This window comes from Trachurus japonicus, unplaced genomic scaffold (assembly GCF_045865225.1).
Source record: "Trachurus japonicus isolate A0001 unplaced genomic scaffold, Traja_1.0 AP029792.1".
Lineage (NCBI taxonomy): Eukaryota > Metazoa > Chordata > Actinopteri > Carangiformes > Carangidae > Trachurus > Trachurus japonicus.
Window position 1 is genome coordinate 47,972 of NW_028219925.1, and position 14,738 is coordinate 62,709.

General features: G+C 41.8%; 1 protein-coding gene across 1 annotated transcript in view; it reads right to left on the reverse strand.

Moving 5' to 3' along the window:
- Positions 1 to 14,738, reverse strand: part of LOC146960953 (uncharacterized) — a gene marked incomplete at its 5' end in the record, with an annotated part of 76,442 nt that overhangs the window by 47,303 nt on the left and 14,401 nt on the right. The window contains one exon of the mRNA XM_085771908.1: positions 13,896 to 14,069. Within this exon, the coding sequence (XP_085628034.1) occupies positions 13,896 to 14,069 (174 nt within the window). The remainder of the gene's footprint in view (positions 1 to 13,895; positions 14,070 to 14,738) is intronic.

Consider the following 14,738-nt stretch of genomic DNA (forward strand, 5'->3'; position numbering starts at 1 on the left):
CCCGCCACACCTTACCATCGCACCTGACAACGTCTCCCAGGCCGTCATAGGCTACCGTTCTCAACCAGACTCTGGTCTCCTGGTGGACCGGGTCTGGCTCCAAGTTTGAGCAAATAAATGAGCAAAGACCCGACCAGGTCCGACCAGTGTTGAAGTCTGGACCCTGGACCAGATGCAGTCGGACTGACGAGCATTATTTTTTTATTAATTCTGCGCCCGAACGCGGCAAAAAAAAAAAAAAAAAATCCCGTAGTTGTGTTTAAAGACGTGACAGGTGGGGCACGACAAGCAGGTGATCAGCTGTGGTCATTGAATTGTTAGACTGCACTACTGCAGGTCATTTCGATTCGCGCATCTGTGTTTTTTCCTTTTTATTTTTATCTTATAACATTTATATGCGCATTGAGAGCGAGTGAGCAATAGCGGGTGCGCACCAGATGATTGCCAACCGGCAAAAACTGAAATGAGACGGTTAAAGAGAGGAAAAACACAGAACAGCCTATACAATATATGTCCAAAAGACTTTGTCCCGTCGTCATGACGTGAGGGAGGGAGGATCTGGCTTAGTGATGAGGAAACTGTCACTGTCAGCAGCACATCAGTCAGCAGCTGCTCCAAACAGACACGTTACAAACTTCATTTTGAAGGGACAGATTAAATGTTGATTTTGTTAACAGTGACTTTGTTGCACCCAAACATTAAGCATCGGGTGCTGTCCGGTATAATCGACCCCCTCCCTCCTCCCCCAGCCCCCTCAAGAGACCCCTCTCGCCCACCTCCCCACGGTGCGGCTTGAAAACTCCTCTTTGTCCAAAGCGGAGATAACAGAAAGAACTAGAAAATTTCCTCTCGGGAAATTTTGAATGGGCCACGGGAGCTACTGCGGGTTGTGCCATCTCTGTCAACATGGGAATCAAACCCACGATCTTAAGGTCAAGACAGAGCTGATCAGACAGACACATGATCATCTTTCTATAAGCACTGATATGGAGGAGCTGTAACCACATTAGGTTACCTGTGTGTGTGTGTGTGTGTGTGTGACTGTAATCACATGAAGCTGGCTCTAGAGTCTGTGTGTGTGTGTGTGACTGACTTGTCACATAGTTAGTTAGTAGCTGCATCCTGTGTCAGTCTGATTTAGCTGTGTCTGTGTTTATAAACATTTAAACGAGCGCCAGGTGGATTGTTTATGAAGTTAACGAGCCCTGGCCTGAGGATCAAAGAGGTTACCACGGCGATAGGGGCCCCCGCAGGCTGAGACAGACAGAAACGTGGAGAAAAACAGCCATTTTCTGCCTCTAAACCGGCCTCACAATTAGGCTTAGCATGACAAAACGGTAACTCCTATCAGAACAAAACACAGATCAACGTTGCTCTAAGGACTTAATGAAAATTTCGGTACGATTTGGTGTTTCTACAGTAAATATTTTGGCGACGCTGGCAGTTTTAAAACATCAGGCCGTTCTGCTCCTCTCAGAAAATATTTGTATTGGACTCAATGAGGAGCAGGGACAGACGTGGCCGCACTCAGAGGCTGATTCTGTCAATTCTGTAAGTCTCTCTGATATTTTGAGCGCATGACATGAGAGATAACAAGTTTGTCTTACAAATTCTGAAAAAATTATGTGTGTAGAGTGAAAATTGTGGCCGTGCTGACAGTTTACCCAGAAAAAATACAGAATGTTTCTTCACTCTCTCCCACTCTAACCGATGATGTCACGCACTCTGACACGAACATTCTGTCCAATACACACCCATTATAATCTCATAATTTCTCCAAAAATGATCATGGTCATTGATCAGGGATTGATCAAAAACTATATGACCTATCAAAACGTGGAGTAATACGACAATACACAAGACTTGTGTCTACTGTTTAAAGTTTAAATGGAGTCTCTAGATGAAAGTATGCCTGAGCAGTAGACTTTTGTTAAACTCCAATGATTGGTCTTTTTCGCTCTTTTTTTCCCGCCCGTCCCATTGACTTACATGCAAAAATTTTGCGCAGTAAATCGCGACTTACGTCGCGAATAATTCGTACACTGTTGAGAAAAGTAATAGCACACCGATCCCGATCAGGACGCACATTTTGATATATAATTTGTCCTGCAACTCTTCGAGTTGCAGGACTAGTAGCGAACCGAAAGTTGGCCGGAAGTGGAAAAATAACTAGAAAAAGATAGCATTTCCTGCAGAAAATGCGTGTGAATGCTGAAAGCAGCTGAACGCTGTTGCTGAAGCAATGCTGAATTAGCTGAAGAAATTGTTGAATCAATGCTAAATTAGTTGACGAAACTGCTAAAGCAATGTTGAAAAGACTAATGCTAGAGTAGAGTAGAGTAGAGTAGAGTAGAGTAGAGTAGAGTAGAGTAGAGAGTAGATGAATAATTTATTCATCCCTAGGAGGGAAAAAGCTGAAACATGTAACTTGTAGTGTGAGATGAATGCCTTTTTAAAGCTAAAAAGCAGTAGAAATGCTAAAGGGAGAAGAAAACATTGAAATTCTGCATGTTTAAATGTAATGGTTAAATAGTTGAAATCTGCAGCTAACCTGACAGGAAGGACAACTGATGAACCAGCACTAACATAGCCGAAGCAATGGCTGAGAATATATTTAAAAGTAGAAGATGTGAGACTTTGTATGAAATGGCTGGAAATTACTTGAATTGTCAAAGAAGAGTTTGAAAAATTTCTGAATTAGGAAAAAAGTTAATGCCTACTGAAATACATTGTAAACTGACAGCAGAAGAACATTGTTGAAGAATATAGATCATTAGCATTAGCTGAGGAGTAGAACATGTAAACAGCGGGTTTAATGGTGTGAAATGGTTGAGAAGAGCCTCAGTAGTTTAGGATACGTGTAAAACAATGTGTTCAACATGACCAAAATGGGGAAATGTGTATTTTCAGTTTAAATAGCTAAAGAACAAAATTAACAGCAACGAGTCCATTAACTACAACAGGAAGATAGAGAGGTACACAAAACAGTCAGACAACTGTAGGAAAAGTGTGTGTGTGTGTGTGTGTGTGTGTGTGTGAGAGAGAGTGAGGAAGATATACAAAAGTGTGTGTGTGTGTGTGTGTGTGTGTGTGTGTGTGTGTGTGTGTGTGTGTGTGTGTGTGTGTGTGTGTGTGTGTGAGTGAGGAAGATATACAAAAAGTTCTGACCTGACAACTGTATGAAATGTCTGTGTGTTGGACGTGTGTGTCTGTTTGTGTATGGTTAGTGTGTGTCCATTTGTGTGTGTGTTTGTTGTGTGTGCATGTGTGTCTGTTTGTGTGTAATTGTGTAAATTGTGTATGTGTTTGGTAAGTGGTTGTATGTTTGTTGGGTGTGTGTGTGTGTGTGTGTTGTAGTTAGTGTGTGTCCAATTGTGTGTGTGTGTGTGTGTGTGTTGGATGTGTGTGTCCATTTGTGTGTGTGTGTGTTGGATGTGTGTGTATGGTGAGTGTGTGTCCATTTGTGTGTGTGTGTGTGTGTGTGTGTGTGTGTGTAGTAGTAGTTAGTGTGTGTCCATTTGTGTGTGTGTGTTGGATGTGTATGCATGGTGAGTGTGTGTCCATTTGTGTGTGTGTGTGTGTGTGTGTGTGTGTGTGTTGGATGTGTGTGTATGGTGAGTGTGTGTCCATTTGTGTGTGTGTGTGTGTGTGTTGGATGTGTGTGTGTGTGTGGTAGTTAGTGTGTGTCCATTTGTGTGTGTGTGTGTGTGTGTGTGTGTGTGTGTGTGTGTGTGTGTGTGTGTGTATGACCGACAGACAGTCAAACAGAGAGAATGTGTGTGCGTTGCCATGGTGACGTTGCCATGGTGAGGTTACTATGGTGAGGTTGCCATGTTGAGGTTACCATGTAACTGGTGGCTGGTGGCTTTAAGGTATGGTGGCAGCTTTAACCATAGGCTTTAACTGCTCTGTGACACCCTCAAACAGATCTAATGTACGACAAATCTGTACTTAGTACGAGCAAAAGGTTTACATTTTCCGAACCATAAGACCTTGCTGAACGCGTCCATGTCACTTTGGTGTTTCTAGAGTAAAAATTGTTGATTGGGTCGCAGGTTGGAAACTTTGGGACGTTTAGAAAATCAGCGCCAACTTTTGAATGGGAGTCAATGAGAGGAGAGAGGGAAATGGCTGCACTCGGAGGCTCCCAGTTTAAATTGTGTTTGTCTCTCTGGTTTTTTGAGCACATGAAGAGATCGAGGATGAGCTTGTCTACAAGCATGCCCGAAATTATGTGTGTAGAGTGTAATCTGTGGCCGTGCTGACAGGATAGAGAGAAAAATGTGAGAGGATTTTTAGACCCTCTGTCACTCTACCAACTGCCAACGTCCGAACATTCCGTCCCATTGACTTTCATGTTAAATCTGAATTTTGTCAGAAATTTTAATGATTTTAAAACTATACATATATCTGAAACTGTTGAAGATATCAATAAGCTGAGATATAGCTGAATAGTTGAAAGGTTTGTGAACAGTTTAAAAGTTGAATGAAGTCTGTAGCTGAAAGTATGCTGAAGCTATTAGAGGCTGAATGAAGCAGAAGATTTGAAGAGTTTGAAGACTGTTTCAATGTATTTCCTATGAGAGAAAAATTGCAGAAAAAGTTAAATATTTTAAAAAGTATAAATAGTATGAAAGAGAAAAATAATAGCAATATTGTCCTGAGAAAGCTGCACATTTTGATATATGAAATGTTGAAATAGCACAAAGTATGAAGGAGCAGAAAACTGCTGAAAAAGGGTGGAAGAAGTAAGAATAATAATAATAATAATAAGTATAAAGATTTGAATAACAATAGTGTGAATGCTTCCAGCATTCACACTAACTAGAAAAAGCATTTCCAAGAATGGAAATGGTGTGACTGCTGATAGCAACTGAACGCTGTTGCAGAATTAGCAAATAGTGCAAGCTGTGATCACCATACAAATGTTTGAGCAAGGTCAGAATCGAACCCACATCCTCATGGTCATTAGACTTCCACTCTGCCTCTAGGCCACAGTGCACACACAGTTGCAGAGACTGTTGTCTGTTAATGATCTGCACACTGTCAACATCAAGAAAGCTTGAGAGTCAAGCTTGAATGACTTAGAATGAAAATGTCTGTGAATTTCAGGCTGAGCACTAACCATATGGCCACAGAGAACCTGAGTTACAATGAGCTTTATACTATGAGGAATCACAGACTGTCCAATGACAGCTGAATAATTGGAATCAAAAGTCAAGCAATGAAGTGAAAAGACTGAGGCAGGAATCGAACCCATGACCATATGATCACTAAACCTTTACTCTGCCACTCGGCTACAGAGAGCACACTGCTTTCAAAACTGTTGTCATTCATTGTAATGTGATGATGTGCTGCAAACTGGTATGAGTAATCAAGGAGATAACAAACACCTGTAACCAATTGAAGGCGGGGGAGGAGAGCAGAATTCAACATAACATAACAAGAGTTCTTCCCTTGGATTCGAACCAGTGACCTTAGAGTTGGCAAGCAGTTACCCTAACCCCTACACTACAGTGGAGTTGTGAAGAAGAGAGGTTGAGACTTTGATGAATGTGAGATTTTTTGTGAAAAAGTTAAATATTTTAAAAAGTATAAATAGTTAAAAAGAGAAAAGTAATGCCGATAAAGTTCAAAAAAAGCTGCACGTTTTGATATATGAATTGTTGAAATAGCACAAAGTATGAAGGACTAGAAGAAGACCGTAAAAAGGCGGAAGAAAATGGCCAAACAGAAGAACAATAGTGTGACTGCTTCAGCAGTCACACTAACTAGAAAAAGCATTTCCAAGAATGGAAATGGTGTGACTGCTGACAGCAACTGAACGCTGTTGCAGAATTAGCAAATAGTGCAAGCTGTGATCACCATACAAATGTTTGACCGAGGTCAGAATCGAACCCACATCCTCATGGTCATTAGACTTCCACTCTGCCTCTAGGCCACAGTGCACACACAGTTGCAGAGACTGTTGTCTGTTAATGATCTGCACACTGTCAACATCAAGAAAGCTTGAGAGTCAAGCTTGAATGACTTAGAATGAAAATGTCTGTGAATTTCAGGCTGAGCACTAACCATATGGCCACAGAGAACCTGAGTTACAATGAGCTTTATACTATGAGGAATCAAAGACTGTCCAATGACAGCTGAATAATTGGAATCAAAAGTCAAGCAATGAAGTGAAAATACTGAGGCAGGAATCGAACCCATGACCATATGATCACTAAACCTTTACTCTGCCACTCAGCTACAGAGAGCACACTGCTTTCAAAACTGTTGTCATTCATTGTAATGTGATGATGTGCTGCAAACTGGTATGAGTAATCAAGGAGATAACAAACACCTGTAACCAATTGAAGGCGGGGGAGGAGAGCAGAATTCAACATAACATAACAAGAGTTCTTCCGTTGGATTCGAACCAGTGACCTTAGGGTTGGCAAGCAGTTACCCTAACCCCTACACTACAGTGGAGTTGTGAAGAAGAGAGGTTGAGACTTTGATGAATGTGAGATTTTTTGTGAAAAAGTTAAATATTTGAAAAAGTATAAATAGTTAAAAAGAGAAAAGTAATGCCGATAAAGTTCAAAAAAAGCTGCACGTTTTGATATATGAATTGTTGAAATAGCACAAAGTATGAAGGACTAGAAGAAGACCGTAAAAAGGCGGAAGAAAATGGCCAAACAGAAGAACAATAGTGTGACTGCTTCAGCAGTCACACTAACTAGAAAAAGCATTTCCAAGAATGGAAATGGTGTGACTGCTGATAGCAACTGAACGCTGTTGCAGAATTAGCAAATAGTGCAAACAGTGATCACCATACAAATGTTTGACCAAGGTCGGAATCGAACCCACAACCTCATGGTCATTAGACTTCCACTCTGCCTCTAGGCCATGGTACACACACAGTTGCAGAGACTGTTGTCTGTTAATGATCTGCACACTGTCAACATCAAGAAAGCTTGAGAGTCAAGCTTGAATGACTTAGAATGAAAATTTCTGTGAATTTCAGGCTGAGAGCAGCAGTTTCAACATGAAGCAAGTTATCAGAAGTCAACAGAGGACGACTGGGAAAATAATTCACTATAATTGTTGTTGAGGCAAGATTTGAACCAGCAACCTTCAGGTCTCCAGACCAGCAAGCTAACCACTAGGCTACAGACAGAGACAGTATGTGAGGGGTAAAGAAAACCTTTGATAAGAGGATCACTGGCTTCTGCTTAAAAAAAAAAGTAAGGAATCGAACCCATGACCTCATGATCAATAAACCTTTACTCTGCCACTTCGCCACAGAGAGCACAGACATAAGCATGTTGCCATTGTAATGTGATGATGTGCTGCAAACGGTGGCAGAAGCAATTAATGCGTCTCTTAACAAACACCTGTAACCAACTGGACTACAGACAGAGTTGTGGAGAACTCTCAGCATTGGGCTGAATGAGAGCAGAGAGCTCCCTGGCTGCATTTAAAAAATATTTAAAATTATTATCTAAGTCTCTTTGCATTTTTGACCAGAATTTTAGCCAGAAGACAAGTGTGGCTACAAAACTGGAGAAAATAATTTGTCTAGAGTTTAATTTGCAGAAAAAGTTAAATATTTGAAAAAGTATAAATAGTTAAAAAGAGAAAAGTAATGCCGATAAAGTTCAAAAAAAGCTGCACGTTTTGATATATGAATTGTTGAAATAGCACAACACCTAACACACTAACCATATGGCCACAGAGAACCTGAGTTACAATGAGCTTTATACTATGAGGAATCAAAGACTGTCCAATGACAGCTGAATAATTGGAATCAAAAGTCAAGCAATGATGTGAAATGACTGAGGCAGGAATCGAACCCATGACCATATGATCACTAAACCTTTACTCTGCCACTCGGCTACAGAGAGCACACTGCTCTCAAGACTGTTGTCATTCATTGTAATGTGATGATGTGCTGCAAACTGGTACGAGTAATCAAGGAGATAACAAACACCTGTAACCAATTGAAGGCGGGGGAGGAGAGCAGAATTCAACATAACATAACAAGAATTCTTCCCTTGGATTCGAACCAGTGACCTTAGGGTTGGCAGGCAGTTACCCTAACCCCTACACTACAGAGGAGTTGTCAAGAAGAGAGGTTGAGACTTTGATGAATGTGAGATTTTTCAATGATGCTTAAAACAAAAATAAATTAATATAAATTAGCGACACCAAGTAAGAAGAGGACTTTTTTGTGACCTGTGACTATTTTTTGGTGAATTAAAATGAATTAAAAAGCACTTAACAGCAAGTTACAAAGTTGAGCTCCTTCTCCTGCTGATGTGAAAAAAATGCATTGAGCTTAATGAGAGCAGAGAGCTCCCTGGCTGCATTTAAAAAATATTTAAAATTATTATCTAAGTCTCTTTGCATTTTTGACCAGAATTTTAGCCAGAAGACAAGTGTGGCTACAAAACTGGAGAAAATAATTTGTCTAGAGTTTAATTTGTGGCCATGCTGACAGTTTAGCCAGAAAAACTCTAGAATGTTTTTTTGCCTCTCTCCACTCTGACACCACTCTGGCTCTGCTCGTTAGACGCAATACACACACATTATAAAGCTGAAAAAAATCAGAAAAAGTTAAATATTTGAAAAAGTATAAATAGTTAAAAAGAGAAAAGTAATGCCGATAAAGTTCAAAAGAAGCTGCACGTTTTGATATATGAATTGTTGAAATAGCACAAAGTATGAAGGACTAGAAGAAGACCGTAAAAAGGCGGAAGAAAATGGCCAAACAGAAGAACAATAGTGTGACTGCTTCAGCAGTCACACTAATAAGAAAAAATCCACACAATAACAGTAGTGCCCGGGCTTCGCCCGGGCACTGGTCCCTGCAGCTATTTCATAGCTGTTGGGACCAGTGCCCGGTGCGATTGCCCGTGGCCCTAATTACTGTAACTACTGTAACATCGAAGCTACATTGTTGCGAGTTGGCTCCGGCGGAAGCTCTGCGCCGTGCACACTGCTTCGGCTGCCTATTTTGTCATAGTTTATCAACGTTTTTTCGTCATTCTTCATTAGGATAATGTTACATTAATTTTGTGGTGGGGACAAAATTGTTCTTGACAAAAAGTGGTGGGGACATGTCCCCAGCGTAAATGACGCCTATGGACCAGTAAATACGTATTTATGAAAGCAATATTTGATTTTTGCTAATAAAAAGCCAAATAAGTTACATACTGTCCCTTTAAGTGATATTCCTTATCTAAATTTGTTCATTGCTGCTTTTAAAATTTTGTGTTTGATTACATTAAAGCCCCAGTATGTGGGATTTGTGGTGCTGGTACTTTGAGAAGAACTGTCTGCTATCTTGTTCCCAGAGAAGCATAGTAGCCTATGTGAATTTTTTGCTGGTACTGGTGACGTTGCTGTCGCCAACACCGTTGCCGTCGTTGTTGCAGTCATCGGTATCGGTACCGTTGCTGGTGCCAAGCAAAGCTCCAGAGCTGGCCAGCCAGCCTCCCCTCCAGAGCTCCAGTGAGCTCCGGTGAGCTCTGGAGGGGAGGTTGGTCGTCCATGCAGCCCAGCACAAGGCACTCGTGTGGGTAAGAGGAGCAGGGAGACTGGGCTTGAACTGGGCCTCTGGAGCTCAGTGGAGCTGTGGTGTCCCAGGACCACGGTGTTACTACCTGCACAGGAAAGTTACATAGTGCCATTTCAGCCGGCGTGACCCCACTCAGGCTGCAGTGGCAGCACCATTCATCCTATTAACCATTTTTCTACCAGTTCAATGAGATTAAAATATTATTTTAAGGTCTAAAAATTACACAGTGTTGCTTTAATGCTCTGATTATTAAGTCATTGAGTGCCGCGCTCCTTTCCAAAGTTTTAGTCAAGTGTACTGGCAATTTAGACCATTTTTGACTTTTTATGTAGAGCCATAGTGTATTCTATATTATTGCCACCAACACATACTGTAGCTCATTTGAAAGGTGAAACTTTATGCTTCAAATGGCCACAAACTGTTTGTTTCGACGTGCCTCTGTTCCTGAGAAAATTCAAGCTAAACATGGCTGGGTTTCACCAAAATCCCTCCTTTTTTTCTAGAAAAGGAGATACAGCGTCTTTTATGAAAGGTGCTCTGTTTGTGTCTGTCGCTCTTCTGACACTCGCATTTCTGGATCAAAGGGCTCGTGTAAGATAAATATATACAACAATTGTTGTTCTATTCACAAAACCACCATCGGGGGCGGGGGGGGGCGCCACTAAACAACAATAACACAGACGCACCGTGCCACAGCGGCTCGGGAACACCGGTCCCGCCGGTGGTCACGGTCCTTCTGTGGTACGGGTCGGTGCCGGCGGTCTGCTTTGGCCCAGAGACCATCACATTTTACCGTGGGAGGACTTTGGGGAGGACACGGTGTTGCTCCAGATGAAGACCGGGCGGGACTGTCGGCTGAGAGCTTCCTGTTTCTGCTCCGAGCTGCTGCAGCCTCGCGGGTGAGAGCGGCGCAGCTGCTGCATCCACATGCAGAACTCTGTTTGCAGAAGCTGAGTTATGATAAAAACTTCCAGATCATGAGCTGTCATGAGACTTTGATCGTCATCTATTTCAGTTCTGCTCGTCGTAGAGTCCCCAAATTTACATATAATGTGTATTAACTCATTGAGTGCCAACCACGTAATTTCTCGTTTTTCGTTCCCATGCGTTGAGTGCCAAAAACGAAATTTTTCGTTTTTTGCTTTTTTTTTAAATTATGAAAATAGACACTTTAATACACATTATATGTAAATTTGGGGACTCTACGACGAGGAGAACTGAAATAGATGACGATCAAAGTCACATGACAGCTCATGATCTGGAAGTTTTTATCATAACTCAGCTTCTGCAAACGGAGTTCTGCATGCAGATGCAGCAGCTGCTCCGCTGCTGCTCCGCTCTCACCCGCGAGGCTGCAGCAGCTGGGAGCTGAACCAGGAAGCTCTCAGCCCACTGTCCCGCCCGGTCTTCATCTGGAGCAACACCGTGTCCTCCCCAAAGTCCTCCCGCGTAAAATCTGATGGTCTCTGGACCAAAGCAGACCGGCACCACCGACCCGTACCACAGAAGGACCGCGACCACCGGCGGGACCGGTGTTCGCGAGCCGCTGTGGCCGGCAGAGCCTCACGTTCCGCGGCGAGAGGCTGTGACACGGCACGGTGCGTCTGTGTTATTGCTGTTTAGTGGCGCCCCCCCCGCCCCCGATGGTGGTTTTGTGAATAGAACAACAATTGTTGTGTATATTTATCTTATACGAGCCCTTTGATCCAGAAATGCGAGTGTGAGAAGAGCGACAGGCACAAACAGCGCACCTTTCATAAAAGACGCTCTATCTCCTTTTCTAGAAAAAAAGGAGGGATTTTGGTGAAACCCAGCCATGTTTAGCTTGACTTTTCTCAGGAACGGAGGCACGTAGAAACAAACGGTTTGTGGCCATTTGAAGGATAAAGTTAAACCTTTCAAATGAGCTACAGTATGTGTTGGTGGCAATAATATAGAATACACTATGGCTCTAAAATAAAAAGTCAAATATGGTCTAATTTGCCGGTACACTTGACTAAAACTTTGGAAAGGAGCGCGGCACTCAATGAGTTAAAGTGTCTATTTTCATAATTAAAAAAAAAAAAGCAAAAAACGTAAAATCTTGTTTTTGGCACTCAACGCATGGGAACGAAAAACGAGAAATTACGTGGTTGGCACTCAATGAGTTAAACCAATAAATCAGAGGTTACTTAGGTAGTTTTTTACTTTCTTACTCTTACTCAAGGAAATATTTGGATGGCTACGTTTTACTTTTACTTGAGTAATATTATTTACCGGTCAATCTACCCTCAGCGAGACAGTCAGCCAGTATAAATACCTTGGGACTATCCTGGACGAAAGGCTGACATTTGATGCCAACACGGACAGAATCTGCAAGAAGGCCAATCAAAGACTGTTTTATTTGAGCTGAGGACTTTCCAGGTAGAGAGCTCCCTCATGAGAATGTTTTATTCATCTTTTTTTGACTCTGTATTCACATTTTCTATGATCTGCTGGTTTGGCAACCTCAGTCTAGTTAATAAAAACAGACTAAGCTGTACCATTAAACAATACCGAAAGATCATCGGCACTGACCTTGATGATCTAGGTCAGATCCATCAAGTCAGGTGTGTTCAGAGGGCAAAGGCCATATTGGAAGATCCTGATCATCCTCTGAACAAGGAGTTCAGACTGTTACCTTCAGGAAGGAGGCTGTCTTTTTCTAGGAAGGCCAGGTCAAACAGATACCTGAGATCATTCGTCCCATTAACTGTCAAATATTTTAATCAGCTGTAGATGTCGATTTGGTGCAACTTGTAGGTAATACTTTTTTATGATGTATTCTGGTATTAGAAGGTAATAGTTTGTATGATGTATTTTGGTATTTCTTATTGCTATGTATTAATTATATGATGTATTTCTACTTATTATTATTATTGTATGTGTTCTACCTGGTGTGTTTATTGTGCTAACTGCTGCTGTACACCGAATTGCCCCTTGGGGATATTAAAGCTCATCAATCAACCTACAGTATGGTCATGGCTCTGGGTTATGACTGCAGCAAAATAAGTACCTTTCTGTGGCAAGGTGAAGAGGGCCTGGGCGGGGATTGAACCCACACCTAATAAATAGTAATAGTCATGCGTGCTTGCCAGTCACCCAAAGGGACATCCCCTTGAACAACCCAGACCCGGATGGATGGAATATTATACTCAAGGAAAAAATACTCTTACTTGTGTGAAATTTATAGCTACTACACCAACCTCTGCCTACTCCAGTTACTGTCAACTTGAGTGTCAACTATTAAACATACCAGCCTCAGCCATGAGCTATTATCACATGCTAGCACTGTCATGATACACTACAGCAGTGCTAGCAGTTAGCTGACTAGTAAAACAACATTTTAAACTCATTGATAACATCAGTAACAGGAAGCTAGCTAAGAATACCACGTCTAATGTACCTGTCACTGATGAGACCAGGTGTGTAACATTATGTGCACGGTAACAGTTTACCTCTCCTGGACCAACAACATGACATCACTGGCCAATGAAACCCAGCAGCCCTGGTTCTCATCATGTGTTCCTTCTACTGAGGAGACACTGAGAACACTCTGACCTGCTGCATCCCTGTGTGGTTTAGAAACTGAACCACCTCCAACTGAAAAACCCTGCAGTGCAGGAAGAAAGGTCATTGGTGTCTCACTTCTGGACATCTACAGTACCTGCCAACATAATCTACACTGAGAATGACAACAGAGATGAGAGCAGCATGGACTGATCCATCCCTCTACTGACCTCACAGTCTCCAGTCTACAGTCTGGACTCTCCACAAGAGCACGAAGATCCTTCAGGTCTGAATCCTGCAGGTGGTTCCAGCTCAGGTCCAGTTCTCTCAGGTGGGAGGGGTTGGACTTCAGAGCTGAGACCAGAGAAGAACAGCTGATCTCTGACAAACTGCAGCTCCTCAATCTGAATAAAGAATAAAAGAAGAAGAGTTTGTTTGTTTTTTACAGTGTCTCTGAACCTTTTTCACATTAAAACTCTAAAGTCAGTGAACACAACATCACATCAGGCTGTGTGGACTGTACAATCAACACACACACACACACACACACACACACACACACACACACACACACACACACACACCTGAAGTGATCAGTTTATTGACTATTGATGACTATGGAGTGAAATGAAGAGTCATTGTCAGTGTGAGAGAAGAACAAGTGGAAACATGAGACAACAACTATTTCAAACGTCCTTCATTCATGACATCAAAGTCAATGATTCAAGTTCTGAGTGAAGATCAATCAGGTTCAGTTGTGGATCAAAGATCTCAGATCTACAACAGTAACAGTCAGTGAACTGACCTCAGAGTCTCCAGTCTACAGTCTGGACTCTCCAGAAAACCACTAAGATCCTTCACTCCTGAATCCTGCAGCTTGTTGGAGCTCAGGTCCAGGACTCTCAGGTGGGAGGGATTGGATTCCAGAGCTGAGACCAGAGGAGAACAGCTGATCTCTGACAAACTGCAGTCCCTCAATCTGAATAAAAAATAAAAGAAGACAGAGTTTTTTCTGGTGTGTTTTTCTTTACAGAGTCTGAACCTTTTTCAGTTCTTTAGCCACATTTCCAAAACTCTTAAGTCAGTGAACACGACATCACATCAGTCAGTGGACTGAACAAACATGTTTCTTGTTCTTTTGACAGAAAATTAAAACATTTAAAAATGTTAAAGCTCAACAAAGACTAAACAACAGATTTGAACAGCTCCATGTTGTGTTTCTTTCACTGTTTGTCAGAACAGAAAACCTCTTGTTGTAAACTGAAGCTGAAGTGAACAGCAGTTCACACTGGGACGGAAACACACTGATGAGTTTCTGTTTGTTTATTGTATTTTCATACAAAAGTGAACAGCAGCTATGATGCAGATTGTTCTGTTTCTTTGTAAATAAAGTTTTTACAGTAGACATTCAGTGACTTCCTGTCTTCTTGTTTCATAAAGTGTTTGTTTCGTAAAGCTGCTCTGAGGTGGGTCATTCACTTTTTGTACTGAACGTTTCAAAAAAGAAACAAAATTCATTCATTTCATTTTCATCTGTTTGGTGTTCAAATAGTTAAACCAGTTGATAGTGATGATGAGAAGCTGTTCTGGTGGATCTTCATCATGTGGCCTTCTACACATCATCCATCGCATGTCAGCACAGATTCAT